Source organism: Mycteria americana, chromosome Z (assembly GCF_035582795.1).
Source record: "Mycteria americana isolate JAX WOST 10 ecotype Jacksonville Zoo and Gardens chromosome Z, USCA_MyAme_1.0, whole genome shotgun sequence".
NCBI lineage: Eukaryota > Metazoa > Chordata > Aves > Ciconiiformes > Ciconiidae > Mycteria > Mycteria americana.
In genome coordinates this window covers 31,349,113-31,363,831 of record NC_134396.1, presented here as the reverse complement: position 1 = coordinate 31,363,831, position 14,719 = coordinate 31,349,113, and the positions used below count along the sequence as shown (strand labels likewise).

The 14,719-nt window shown below is 38.0% G+C and overlaps 1 protein-coding gene across 2 annotated transcripts in view; it reads left to right on the top strand.

Moving 5' to 3' along the window:
- The window catches only part of PCSK5 (proprotein convertase subtilisin/kexin type 5), a 259,698-nt gene that overhangs the window by 92,596 nt on the left and 152,383 nt on the right, over window positions 1–14,719 (top strand). For both annotated transcript variants that reach the window (XM_075526631.1, XM_075526630.1), the window contains exons 6-7: window positions 6,724–6,812; window positions 11,873–12,045. In XM_075526631.1, the coding sequence (XP_075382746.1) occupies window positions 6,724–6,812; window positions 11,873–12,045 (262 nt within the window). The remainder of the gene's footprint in view (window positions 1–6,723; window positions 6,813–11,872; window positions 12,046–14,719) is intronic.

The window sequence follows — 14,719 nt, the reverse complement described above, 5'->3', positions numbered from 1 at the left end:
ATGGTAATTAACATTGTAGAAGCACAGTCCTTTGCTGGGCTCATATCAGAAATTAACACTTGTGACAAATTAGCTGCTTACTGCTAACAGCTGACAAATGTAGAGAGAGTGGCAAGGCAGCATCACTGTTACCCACGCTGTTAAGGTTAAGATGTGCGTGTCTGAGATGTGAAGTGTTCCATGTGTTTGTTTTAATACTGTCACCTTTGATTTCATTTGTGAGAAATAGATGAGTTTTTTTCAAGTTATTCTTTGAGTAACTTCCCATAATCATGCAAAAAGTCATTAGCCTTGGGGACCTTGACTCAAGACAGCTTCCAGTCCTGTGCTGTAACCACATTACAACACTGTGTTTAATGCTCAGAAACAGGATCCTGTCTGTGATGTAACACCCAAGTCTTTGGCATTTTTCCTGTTATCTCACATTGAAGATTTGTGTAACTTGTTTTTCACATTTACTCTGTGATCTCTTTCTCCACTGTTAATATCCAAATATCTCTCCCTTTGTGAAATAGCTTTATTCTTATTATTTTTCAGCTGTAGTGGGTTGTGTTTTAAAGGCTGAAGACTGAGGTTTTCCTTGCCCATGCTTTTAACTTCTGACAATTCCTTTATATCTCCTTTCTCAGATGTTTCTAGAACAACATCCCAACCCAGTGCCAGTTTGGAAAGTATTTTATATCCTGCAGATTATTAGAGACCATTTATATGTGAACAGCTCTAAAAAATTATTTCTTCTGCACTATGTAAGACATTACTCTGGGATGCAATAAAATACAGTTCTGATAAAATGCATTTCTGATGATTGCTGTTCAAATATGTATTTTCTCCAGCAGTTATTACATTGTGGTGTCTCAGATACCACATTTTCCTGTTTAGGAATATATTCCAGTGTAAGAGAGGTCTTTGAAAATATTTGAAAATGGAACTAAAGAAGACTTTTGCAAAAAATAAATGCCAGCTCAGATATTTTCCTACAGATAACAATGGCTGCCTAAAATTCCATTCTTCCTCTCCCCATAGAGGTTTGAAAATTATGTTAACATTCAAAGTTCCTTGTCCTATAATTTTCAATGTCCACCAACTACATAGTTCAGTTCATGTTACAGGTTCCATCCCTGGGATTCTACTCTAATTTATAATAAAGACTAAGTATTTTTTTTTTCTTAATATTAATGCATTGTCTTTATGCATAGGGAATATGTTTATTACGTAATTATGCTGAGAAAGGAAGTTGACGGTTATCAAAAATAGGCTGTTCAAGCACAGCCTATTAAAATGTATATAACCTTGTGTAAACTTTTAGACTATCTACTCTAACCTTTTTACAATTATTTAATATCCACTCTTACGGTATGTGCAGCATGGAATTTGCAAAAGATGTGAAGTTTTCTTCTTTTCTGTAGACATTTCTCTGGATTAAAAAAAAAAACAACCCCAAACAAAAAAAGAAACCACCCCCCAAAGCCCCCACTGTTTTCTTCATTTGTTTACAAACTAATTCCTGTGCTGAGTATGTCTTAGAAAACCTCAGTAAATTACTGGTATGGCCAGAGATGTTTGTGATGGGCTTGCATTGAAATACTCTGAAACTCTTTTCTCCTTAAGTTCCCATTCTGAAAAGACTCATTGGTGACAGGTTGAAGTGGGTCGGACTATAATGTTAGTGTCATGAAAAGCTGGAGGGCTTTAAATCCTCCAGTCCCCTGCGCTTTTTGTGTTCTGAAATACTTGATGAACTCCAGAAGAACAAAATACGGCAAAGAAACGCATGGTCAGAGTGTTCGTGGAATTCAAAGAATAGCTGTCAGAGATGGAGGCTCTGAAATGCAGAGCCAATTTACATGGCACGGGCTTTTCAAATTACCAGCAGCTGTCTTCACTAACTCTGAATATTTCCTTACTCCAAAAGTTCAGAGGTGAGCTTAACTAACTTTTATTTTAAGATGTTCCTGGTTCCTTATACCTTCTTCCTCTTCTGAAAGGCAAACTAAGAGTGATTATTGAAAGATAAATGTCTTATGTTTAAATATGTCGGTGGGATGGGAAGTGTTACTTAACTGCAGAACACGCACCTTTTCTCTTTCCATCATTGCTTGTAATACTGAGCCGTTTCCGTCTCAGAAAAAAACTGTTACTGAAACAAGTTACTTTGTGTAACAGATTATGGTGTAGCCCTTAAATTTCTCTTATTTTACACTTAGAGAGCCATCAAAAGACTGTACCTTTAGCATCCAGGTGCTCAAGCACTGCTTATGCATGCAGCAGAATAAAGTAACATACACCTTTTCATAGAAGTGTATTTCTTCAACAATTTATATCAATTTCTCCATATAATAGTGAAGGCATCATAAGGCAAAAGAATTATCTTTACTAAGGTCTTCCTGAGTAGGTCTTCAACACCTTACTGACTTGTTGTAAGGACAGACTGACAAATTTCCTCCTTATAAAAAGAGAATAAAATTGATCTTAATTGCCTGCATGTTGTCTTTGTTCTTTGTGTTCTGTCTCTCTCATATAAAAAAAATGAAAATAAATACATTTCTGAAAAAGTTGTACTTATTTGCCTGGAATGGAAAAATTAGATAAAGCAGTTAAAGCTAGGCAGAATCATAAAAGATGGTTTTATGGTGGAAAGTGCTGGCCAACTTTATAAGCATCTAAGTACAACTTCTTTGGAAGATAATGCCTGTGACACCTTATCTCATTTACCTGGTGACCTTTTGAGCCTAAATCTGTCTTTGAATAGCGATTTTTCATGTCCTTCCTTATGAGACAAACAAACAACAACAAAAAAACTTTTTTTCTTTCCATTCCTTTTCTTTCTATTAGACTCCAGGTAGGAAACATTTGTAGATGGGCAGAATGTCTCATAACCAAGCTTTCTTTCATGTTCTATTCTGTGATACTACATCACACTGACATTAACACAAAGGACAAGTGCAAAACCTTTTAGCTGAGTGTCTCTTCAAAGTGCCATTTAATAGCCTGGGAACTTATTTCCCTTCAACATAAGCTGGCAAAGGATCCAGTGAAATGAAGCATTGACCCTTAAAGTTTATCAAGATAGGCCTTTGTAGAAGGGCAGCCATGCTTTGTTCTAGGACTGCATCAACTTTTTAAACAAGTTGTATGTGATGCAGCATCCCACGAAGACAGGAGATTGTTGTGTTTTGACATACATACACATTCACAAAAAATGCTAACTTGAAAGCGCCTCTTGTTTCACCTCTTGTTACTGGTTACGCTGCCTCCATAAACTGTTTGTAGTTTGAAGTTTTCAAGATTTCATGCTCAGTAGAAGTTTTCATAGCTTTAAAGCAGCCAATCAATTTCAGGCATCAGTTTCATCATATTTGTTTATCAAGTTAGTTAAGAAGTTAGTGTAATGATTAATAAGAAGTCTTTTCTAATTTTAACTGCAGAATTCAGAGTCTCTTCCAAACTGTAGACCTCAAGCAAAAATCTAAGAAAAATAAAAGAGAAAATTAAAAGCAGCGTGGAAAAAACATAATTTTTTATATGCAGATTTTTTAGAAAGTCGTCCCTTTCACAGCATAATTGAAATATTACTTAAAGGACCCATAAAAGATAACATATTAAAACAAATTGAGTTGCATATGTGATTAATTCACACAGTGGGAAACTGATTGTAAGAAGTGCAGTTTTATACATATGACCTTGAAATGAATAAAACAACTTTTAATTTTGTCATTTCCATTATAAATGTAGAATGCAATTAACAATAATCTTGGCAGAGAAGCAAGGGGAAAATCTGCTTACATAAAAATCTGCTTACATAATAAATTTATACCATTACTGGACTTAAAATATGATAAAAAGAAGGATTTTCCAATACATGAGGACTAGTGACATATTCAGCAAAGTTAATTTAACTCACATGTTGTAAACTGTCTGAAGATCTAATTCTCTCTGGGATATGCTTTTTTCTTTGAGAAATTTACATGAAATTTCTTACTGTGCTTTAATTCAATAAGTATGTGTCATAATAGTTCCATACCAGTCCTTTAAAGCCTTGACTACTTACTGAAGTGACATCTACCACTGCGTCTGCTTCCACTTCAGCTGCAATTCAGGGTACAAGTTTCATGTTGCTGTTGATCCGGTGTGACTGTAGGCTGCTGCTAGGAGGTGCAGTCCCACCGTGACCCCCCCATGCCCACACTGTGACCCCCCCATCCACACATCCCCTCTGTTTCCCCTCTACAAACATTACGTGGCCCCGGGGTGACCAGGGTGTGTTTGGTGATCTGGTGGAAATCTAACCCTTTTGACAGTGCTCAGTGGATGTAGCTCACAAAGTAGCAGGTATCCGTATACTCTTCTGGGAACCATGGAGAAACTTGAGCTGTTTCTTCCATTCTTCTTCAGGCAGCCTCCTTCCTCCAAGTGTGGTTTCTATCTGTTCCCTTTCTCTACTGGAAAACCTTCCTCCCATCACTGCTTCCCGAACTTGGTACCCAGGAGGGGTTTCTTGCCAATGCAGTCTCCCTCTGGGAAGCTGCAGCTCAGCCACATGTGCTTCACTAGGCAGGCAGTGATTTATTAATAAATTATATGCACTGAGGTGATGCGTGCGGTTATGTTGCACCTACATTTCTAGACTGTAGTCATCCATCCTTTAATGTGTGAGTGATAACACCTCTAAACTTATATGTGATACCTTATAAATCATAATGAGAAGAAGGGAAGTTTGGGAATCATGTGTCTTGTAAATAATTCTTAAGACAGGCATTTTCCTATAAATATTAATAAATTTTAAAAAGACACTGCTTCAAACAAACACAGAGCTAGAACACTATTTGAAAACACTTGAAAATGAAGAAGGATCTTTTTAAAACTTGTTTTCATCTGTGATTCCTGAATTATTTACGTCAGGCTTTTCAAAATAATTCTGTAATAGGATAAGACATTGGTTTATCAATTAGAGTTAGATAGGCTTTCTTCAAATTAAAATTAGGCTGGAAAATTAGGCTTCATATGAAAAATAAACTTCAAATTCAGTCTTGAAAAATTCTCTCATCAAGTTTGGCAACGAAATGATGAATTGTAAACAGATGAATAGGAAATGAGTTGAGATATACATATAATTGTGAAACCTTTATCTAGCTTTAGGATTTATCAGCATCCAACTTGTCACTTTGATTTCATGAATAAAGATTACACTTTCCTCATAGATTATATATATCTTACATATCTGATAAGCTGAATGATCTCCTTTGAAATTCTAACAGGTTAGCATTGATCACTTATATTGCTTATTTTTTTGATTCCTCTGGTTTTTTCCTAGTCCTATTTGCTGTTGTTCTTGTTTTACATTAATCCATCCCAAACAATTTATCTTAGTGTTTCTCATCTAAGTGTCTCAAAAGGTTAAGGGAAAAAAGTTGCGCTAATAGTAAGGAACGGGGTAGAGTGACTCTACCCAAAGCAAGCTGGGAAAGCAAACCAAGGGAAAGCAACTGTGATTCCTGTCTGTAATATGGGCATCAACTTCCAGATGTGTATGTAAGCAGTCTCTCAACCACCACCAGTAGAAGAGTGCCTGTGTACACAACTGACCTTACTTAACCTACTCTGAAGTGCTTGCCATGTTGTTATCTATTTTTTGCCTTGACTTTTTAAACTTCATTCTTTGTGGCTACCCAAGCCTTACATTATCTTTCTATCTTTGTCTCATCAACTCCCCATCTCTTTTCCTGTCTGGTCTGAAAATCCGTATCTCCTCTCCACAGCAGCTCTCTAAAGTTCCCTGTCTGCTCCTTGTTGCTTGTGTCACATTTCTGCAATGGAGTTGCTTAACTGCACAAGGATGAGGGCAAAACTTACTGGTAGAGAACATGCTGTGAAACTTATATTGCAGGCAAAAATCACAAAAAGCAGGGACAGCTTTCCTATCATGGTGGCCATATGGATGACCACTGTCACCTTGCAGAGAGCATGGATCAGAGCTAGGCAAGGCACCCCACTGTGGTTTTGCAAGTGGGGAGAGGGGTGAGCAGCCACTGGAGGTTTTGTGTTTTCCTTCAGCAGCTTCTTAAGATTATACCCTTGCATCCCAGCGCTGCTTCCAGGCGCAGGGTATTCCTCTGATGTGGAGGATACTTCAGCTGTTTTTTCTGCTCCCGGAAAGGCAGCAGTCTTGCGGGGTTGGCCCACGGCATGACCAGGACATATCTATGCAAAGCTTTGAGCATACTGGCATATAGCCAGTCTTAGGCTTGCCTCTAAACAGCAGAGTGGGCATTGGTGCAATCTCATCTTCCTCATGGAAGAGTGTGGTACACGCTGTGCCTGCTGGAGGTTGTATGGGGATCTACATACTGGCGACATGAGTGGTTGAGGGAGAATGCAGGACAAAAATTCCGTCTATAATGTAAGATTTGGTTCAAAATCACGAACTGGTATCCAAGACTTCCTTCTGTTGCTGTGGATTACATGTCATCATTGTATGTCTTTGTTACAAACTGTGCGTGTTTCCAGTAGCTAGAAAGCCTACCATGAAGAGTTTAATATGATTGCAATAATGATGTTAAAATGTGTTCGGACGAATATTGTAACATGGGTATAAATTACTACGGGGGATTAAGTAGTGCAAGACATTGTGGATAGTTGTGCTTTTAGCACCTGAGGATGGGCAAAGTCAAAGCCTTTAATCCCAACAGTCTGTGCTTACTTGGAAAAATGTTTGTCTGACTGCAGGCATGGAACCCGTTGTGCTGGAGAAGTGGCAGCCACGGCAAACAACTCACACTGCACAGTAGGAATCGCCTTTAATGCCAAGATTGGAGGTATGTGAAACAATCTCCCACCAAAACAAAAGAAAAGTAACCAAAGAGCCATTTGTGCTAAATGGTACATTCAGACCTTTCTCAGCAAGAGAAGGAGATTTGTATGGATAACAAACCTAGCTGTGTTAACAAGTAAATCTCACTTGTAGAGTGGTCGTTAAATACTAGTACTGAAGGAGTTCGTCTGCGGTGACACTTCTCCAGTGCTCCCTGGAACACTGCCTCTCAGTATACACAGAAAAATAGAAAGCGAGAACTTTGATGAAAACACAAAACCCAGAATTAGGACATTGGGGGTTTCTCACAGATTCAGAGCTCTAGGTGATGAACTTTGATAAAACAGAAGTAAATATACACATCAGGAATATTGCCTTGTGTATTGATCCTAAACAAAACACTGTCAAAACGTAAAATATTTTTGTGTTGTTTGGCTGTGGTTGGAGACAATCTTCTTTTGATCCCTCTGTGTGATCGGATTATTGCCTGAAATAGGAGATTTGATTGCACTTTTTTGTTCATTCAGCCAAGAAGTTCCAGGTGGTTCCTATGAATTCTTAGTCAATGGCCGCTCAATTAAGACTTTTGGCTTAGTTTGTGGAGATGACTATCAAGATGTCATCTACGTGTCTCCTAGGCTGTAGCCTGCCTGTGCCAGATTTTAATGCTTCAAGTGAAGTTTTACCCCGTACTTTTGATGAAATCATGGGATTGGTGTATTGGCTTTCAGTAGAAAGACCTATAGCTCAAACTCATTAATTGTTGATTTTCTGTCCCAAAATAGAGACCATCTGTAAAAACAGAAACATGTTTACCTATATGTACACCAGAGGACAGTTCAAAAATATGACCAGGCAGAGTTGAGGCTATGTTTCCACAATTAATAGTACTGTATCTGTTCTCTAGTGGATCAGTACAAGTTTGATCCAAATCAAATGTGAGCACAGCTGCATTTCAAATTAGCCAAAGCACACAACATTGTCTTAATGTCAGCTTTCTGTTTTCCTGCTGACTTCCAGAGCATAGACAATACCTGATCCAGCATGAGATTAGAGTGATGAAGAAAAACAATTTCCCTTCAGGTGGACAGCCTGCCTGCACAAAGTTACCCTGTCAGAGTGGTTTAGAAAATCTGAACTGGCCAAGTGAGTGAGTTTGTGGCAGATGAACAGCCTGTCTCATGTGGACATGACATTTGGTCGTGTACCAGCAGCTGTGAAATCAGATTTCTTGTGTTGTCAAACCAGAGTCAGAGGAGAGTTAGTGCACTGATAGAGATAAAAGATGGCTTCTGGAGAAGTTTCATTTGTGGGTTGGATAGTCACACAACCTGCAACAGCTTGCGCACGTCCTTGAAAAGTTCTCCATTAGTAACAGTGGCTTCTTAGTAGGTTATTATTTATTAAGCATTAGGAATGTGCAATAATAATGTTTTAGAAAACCTCCAGGCATATTAGCTGAATCACAGCCTTTTCTAAATATAGTGTAAAAACTGATTCAGATGGACATAGTATGAATGCAGTTAATGTGAACAATAAAGATGGGATATGTGTTCCTTTTCATTATTTATTTATTTATTTTGTACGAAGAATACAAGAGCTTTCAAGAAATTTCAGTGGTCTAAGTGAAATAAAAATTCTATCCAATCCATTTGTCACCATGATTCTGTAGAGCCATCACTAACACTGTTCTTAAAAGAAAGCTGGAAAGTAGTAACAGTGTGTAAACCTCACCTGAGGTAACGTATCACTTTTTTAAAAGCATCAGCACTTGAAAATAAGACTTCAGGAGGCTCAGCAGATAATCTGCAGAAAGTCAGAGGCAAGAGGGAATTCCAAGGTATCAGGAAAGGAGGTTAAGCTTCCCCTTCCACTAGGTGTATATATTTAAGAGTTTTGCTGCTGCTGACCTCTGTTTGGCATGCCTCACTCCCTTTCCTCAGAAAAGCTGTAAGCTATACCTGTGAATATACAGTGGTTGTATTCCCTCTCCACAGGCCAGATAGGGTGTAAAATTGTTGAATCATATTATGCTGAACTAGTGTTCAGCTTGCTTGTTTCCCAGGGATTTAAAGACCCTCCTTGGGCCTTCTTGGAGAATAAACTAGAGTCGAGGTAGAACAATTACTTTCTCCTTATACAGAAGAGCACCGGCTGTTGAATTTGATGTTGAATTTACTTCACCAAGATAAGTATTCTTTATTTCAAACCAAAAAGCATCTGTGGACACGTAAGGTATAGTAAGGAGATAAAGCAAAGGGGAAAAGAAATCCTTTCCATCAATATTCCATCAAATACTGGCAGCTGAACAAATCCGATTAATGATCTTTGTGATGGAAAATTGTTAACAAGATATCCACCAGTAGTGCTCGCTTTTTTCCTAAATGTGTTTGTACTTCTTGTCTCATTTCCACACATTTAAGAACCTCTCACCACAAATGGGTCAAAAATAAGATCCTTAGAGCGTCTGAGACTTCTCTTACAACAGTGTAAGTGGGGATGTAATCTGCAGAAAATTTGAGTAAAATTGCAATCTGGACCTTCAGTTCTGTTACAGTTGTGGGACGTTTCTTATAAAAAGTTATGCACTATGCCTGCAGTTTGTGCTTGGCTAAGCTACAGGCCCTTTTGCTGAAGGACAAACTAGTGCACCAAAGGGGTAGATCTTTGTTTTAACGTGAGTCTCTGCAGTAATCACACATAGCAAATTACCACCTACAGAGCTTATGAGATTTTTTTTTTTATAGGAAGGGATGGTTAGCGTGCTGTTACCATTGCAGAATGATTGTGGAAGTTGCAAAGCATCTGTGGGGATTTGGGAGCTTAGTTACTTGGCTGGGTTCGAGTCCTGACGGGAAAACAGTTACACTGAATTATGGCACAACAGATGTAGATTGTCTTCAGCTGACAAGGAATTAGTTCAGCTGTTTCTTTAAGTTTAAGTCAGATGCTGATTAAAAACAAACATTTAAAAGAAAACTTGCTTTCAGCTCAGTTTTGCATGTTTCCTGTGATCCATTGAAAGTTTGTTCTGACTAAAATGCCACTTACATTTTGGCAATTACTGCAAATACTGGAAAAAGTTTACAGAGCTCTAAAGTCTTAGGTGGAACAGTCTGCAAAAGCAGTCTGTTAATTGCCTTCTGGATGGCTTTTGTTGTGCTATCACCACATGCCAAATGCAGTTTGGAGGTTTAGTGATCGGCAGAATTAACTACTGACATTTGGGGGAAGAAAGAGAAAGAAAGGAAGGAAGAAAGAAAGACAGAAGAGAGAGAAAGGAATTAGTTTTGTTTTAAATAGCCAACGAGATGTCTGTTGTTCAAATTCACTCTTGAAGCATGTCTGTCAGTTTTTGGCTGGAGGGAGCAACACCCAAGTCACAGCCTTGTCCGCGTTGCTTTAGATTTCACCACTTCACCATTAGCAAAAAAACCCAGTGTGACTTACTTCAGGTGCCAACGGCGGAATTTGGAGTTATTGTTCACCAGGTGCATGTAATATTATTTAGGCTTGCTACACAGTAACAAACATAGAGGGAAGCTTTATTTTCCTTCTTTCAAAAGCGGTGTACCTTTTATTGTCTTTATTTAGAACTAAATATATTTTAATGTGCTTGAAAGAAATTGAGAACACAACTTCCACCCATCATTAATTTTCTGAGATTATGATGAGGAAGAAAAATAAAACCTGAGAATCCCAGAGTTGGTTTAATGACTCTTTTTATAAAGTAAAGTTCATAGTGAGATCACTGTTTGTAAAAGTTTATTATCTCACAAAACGTGGGCAGCTTTTTTGTGTGAACTTAGAAATATGATCACTTTTCTTTTTTGAGTCAATTAGAGTAAGAAAAAAGAAAAGACCCTCTATCAACAAAGCACCCCCTATGCCTTTTGTTAATTGGGAGTTAAGGTCTTGGTAAACACTCAAGTTACTTCAGACTGAGCTCAGGAGCAAAATTAAATGTGTCTGTAATTAAAAATATGTAAATTTGGCTTATAAATAGCAGTGGCCTTTTAAAGGGGAAGGAGCATCAAATTTGTTAACTGTGGAAGTAATCATTACTCTGTAGTAGCATACAGTTACATGCTAATTATTATTTAATATTTAACATCCCTTTGATCAGATGTCATGTTAGCTGTATATATGTCCTTTTTCTTGTTTAGGTTAAAACTGGCATCGGCAGTTTTCTCAGTCAGAATTAACTTCAGTCAAAGTCTTACAGTTAGTCAAAACTTTAAGATTTTCTCAGTTTCCAGATTTAAGCCTACCTTATTCAGTCTAGTGATCTTAAAACATCATGATGCCATTCACTTTAGAAGTGTTGGCACATTGACTTGTCCAAACCCACATGAATGGATTCTTTTAACACAAGAATTTCAGATTATACCTTACAAAAGCTTCTTCTGCACAGAGGAGGATGTTCACAATATTGTATTTTCAGGTTGAATAATGTTACATAGAGGGTATTTGTTAGTAACTTCCTGTAATCACCTTACTACTGTGTATGGTAATCAGTCTGTACACACAAGCTTTCTCCCCAGTTTCTTCTTTGCAGCCTCATACAATGAAGGAATAATCCCATGTTTATCTGTCAGCAGAGATCGTTTTATTACATCTGTCAACATACTTAGGACTGTGAATGACTCAAATTAGGTGCTGCGGTTTCACTGCAGTAGAAAAGGAGAAGGAAAATCATACATTATCTTCAAGTGGGACACAAACGTTTCAAGGTTCAAGTCTTTTTTTAAGTTTTCTTTAGAGTAAAAGTTTGTTGCTGAAGTTCGAAGGCTGTATAGTGGATAAATGACTTGTAGATAATTTTTAAAACTTGAAGAAAGACCAAAATATTCCTTCCTTTTTTGTTTTTTTTTCATCTAGAGACTTTTTTCCATTGGAAAAACACATATCCAAACAGGTTTTGTTGGGGTTTTTTTAACAACAGTAGAAATCCCTATGATCATTCAGTCCAGTGTCCTACACAACAATTTTCTCTAGGAAAAAAAAAGAAAAAGACGCATTTTGAGTTGGTTGGTTCTCTTCATTGTATCTTTCGTTCTGAAGGTGTACGGATGCTGGATGGAGATGTGACAGACATGGTAGAAGCAAAGTCTCTAAGCCTTAATCCCCAGCACATCCACATCTACAGTGCCAGCTGGGGGCCTGATGACGACGGTAAGACTGTGGACGGACCTGCTTCTCTGGCACGTCAGGCCTTTGAGAACGGCATCAGAATGGTAGGTTGGCATCAAAGTGCATCTCCTAGATCTGCTCTCGTGTGCAAGTGTAAGGGTACATGTGCCCGGTACGTGCAAGTGCACAGCATGGAGAAGAGGAAAGGATTCTGAAGGAAAGAAGAAAAGCTTCCTTTGCGTAAAACTAAAAATGCATTTTCCTTCTATAGTGACCTGATGGTCAGTCCTTCCTGAAGTATCAGCTCTGTTCATTTTCAACTGGAATACAACATCCTCAGTGTCCTTTAAAACTGCTCTGAGGTAATGATGTAATTCTGCAAGAAAAAATAAGACTGAAAAATGCTACTTTGCACAGCACTACCAAGTCATCAAATCTGAATTGCAATGAAATTTTAAAGCAAAAGCCTGGACTGTTTTTCCTTCTTCCTTCCTTTCTTTCATTGCTTTGTTTTGCTTGGTTTCTTAATGGAAGTTTGATGATTTTAATAGGGAGTTGGGGGCTAAAAAAAGGTCTACACTCATATTTCTTGTAGCATTTATGTCTGGTCTCAGAGAACTTACACCTTATTTATAACTTACATATACATTTCTCTACAAGTCTATGCTATTACATTTTCTCTGTGATACAGCCCAGAGATCTTCAATAACACAACACCCAAAATCCCAAATGTCCCTATATGAAAAAATCTAAGACCTTTTCAATTTTCTTTAATAATTTACTGTCAAACAAATAAGACCACAGAAGGAAGTAAGTAGTTAGAGGAACTTTTGATGTCAGAGGCCAGTTTTTAGTTCTTCCTTTTACCCTCCTGCCTGTTAAATTCCTCATCTTCCAGCGCTCACACCTCTTTCCACTATATAGGACTGGTGGGAAAGGATTTTAAAGCTTTGCACTTGAAGGTCTGAGCATTATTTTGAATATAGCAGGAGACTTGCTACTTCAGTGGTGGGTGGCTCTAGGATCAGAAAAGAGGGGATTAATACAAAACAATTGTTTAAAGAGACTGAAACTGTTGGACCAAAGTGGAACTGCAACGTAGTTACTGGAACATGGTAATGTTGTGCAGCAAGACTGGAAAGTGCTGCTATTATTGAAGTCAATAAGTGTTTTAACCAGGTATGCCAAGACTGATTTTAGGAAACTATAGCTAACATTCAGCCTGGAAGATTTGTGCTGCATGTAAGAGACAGTGTCTGCCACTGAGAGACTATATTAATTTAAGGTATACCATAAAAAGCAGTCTTAATAGCAAACAGGGACAATGGGTGCAGAGTGATAATGAACAAAGGTACAAGAGCACCTGGTCAAGCTGACAGTCTGTATGCATGGTGCAGCGTTTCAGGTGATTTACAGTATACTTGACTGTAAGCTGTAAATAAATACATCATAAAATTGATACCCAGTATCACCATAAACATTGCCTAGCAGCATAAGCCTAGGATATGTGAATTTACACCTAATCACAGCTGCATCCCTGGCTTATTTCAGTTTCCTCGATAAAGTTGCACAAATTTCTTACTCTCACCCCTGTCCTTCCTGCCCCAAATGTGGCCAATAATACATGCTCAACGACCCAGCAGGTAAGTTATGAAGAGCAATTACTGAAATACTAAACTAACGACAGGGACTGTGTGCCTCCTGTGCTATGTGATGTTAAAGACATGTCTCTCGCACTCAGTTCTGTGAATGCTGTCCTAACCATGCAGCCATGGACCGCTGCCTTCCTTTCACTTCATCATAGGGTGACCATTCGGTGTGGAGCTGTGGATCTACGCTTTTGCTTGTTGTACTTTATGTAACACGTGAAGCCTAGCATAACAAAATACTCACGCATGTAACTCAGCGTTACCCGGCGAGAAATTCCAGGGGCTTAGCAGTTAGACACATTTAGGGACACAGACAGATTCTGCCCCAGATAGCTCTGCTGTATTTAGTAATCATTATTAAAATAGTTATTGAAGTGCTCTTAGAACGGTGTAACAAGTATGTAGAAGGCCAAATGCATCTCCATTACTGCTTCCCATGCATCATCACTCTTCCTTTCAGATGGAATATCAGCACTCCCCATGACCCAACTACAGTTTACTACTGTTTGACAGTGACCACAGAGAAGAAAAACAATAAAGTGATGAAGGGGACCCTAATGGAACTGCAGGATGCAGGGGAACTTGAACAAAATAAGTTTTATGTTTAACATATATATGTGTTAGCTTAAATGTCGTATTTCATGTAGGTAAGACAATCATGAAAAGTTCAGCCCAAAGTTCTGTACCAGAAGAACTTGGCCATTTCCTCATTGAAAAATCAAACCGGGGATAAATCCGGTATAAATCAAGAATGTGGAATAATTTGCCAAGAGCGTGGATCTTGCTTACAAGCATTGTTGTTCCACTGTTATTATTATAGCTGTAATATGAGAGGATACCCTACAGAACCCAGATGAATTTCATTTTACCAGCACATTGTTCTATATTTTTAGTAAATACCAGTATATAGTGGAAACATAGCATTTAATTTTAAAATTCTGAGGTGGTCTTTTTTTCTTATAAAAATGCAGAAAAAGAGTTTAGTATATTTTTTGAGAAATTGTAGAAGTCACATTTGATGTGAGTCAAATTATTATTTTTACAATTTAGCTTCTATTTCATTTTATCAACTTTTTGTTCTGCCCAAAGTTGCTCATGCAGAGTTGAATAGATCTAAATATTTCCATAT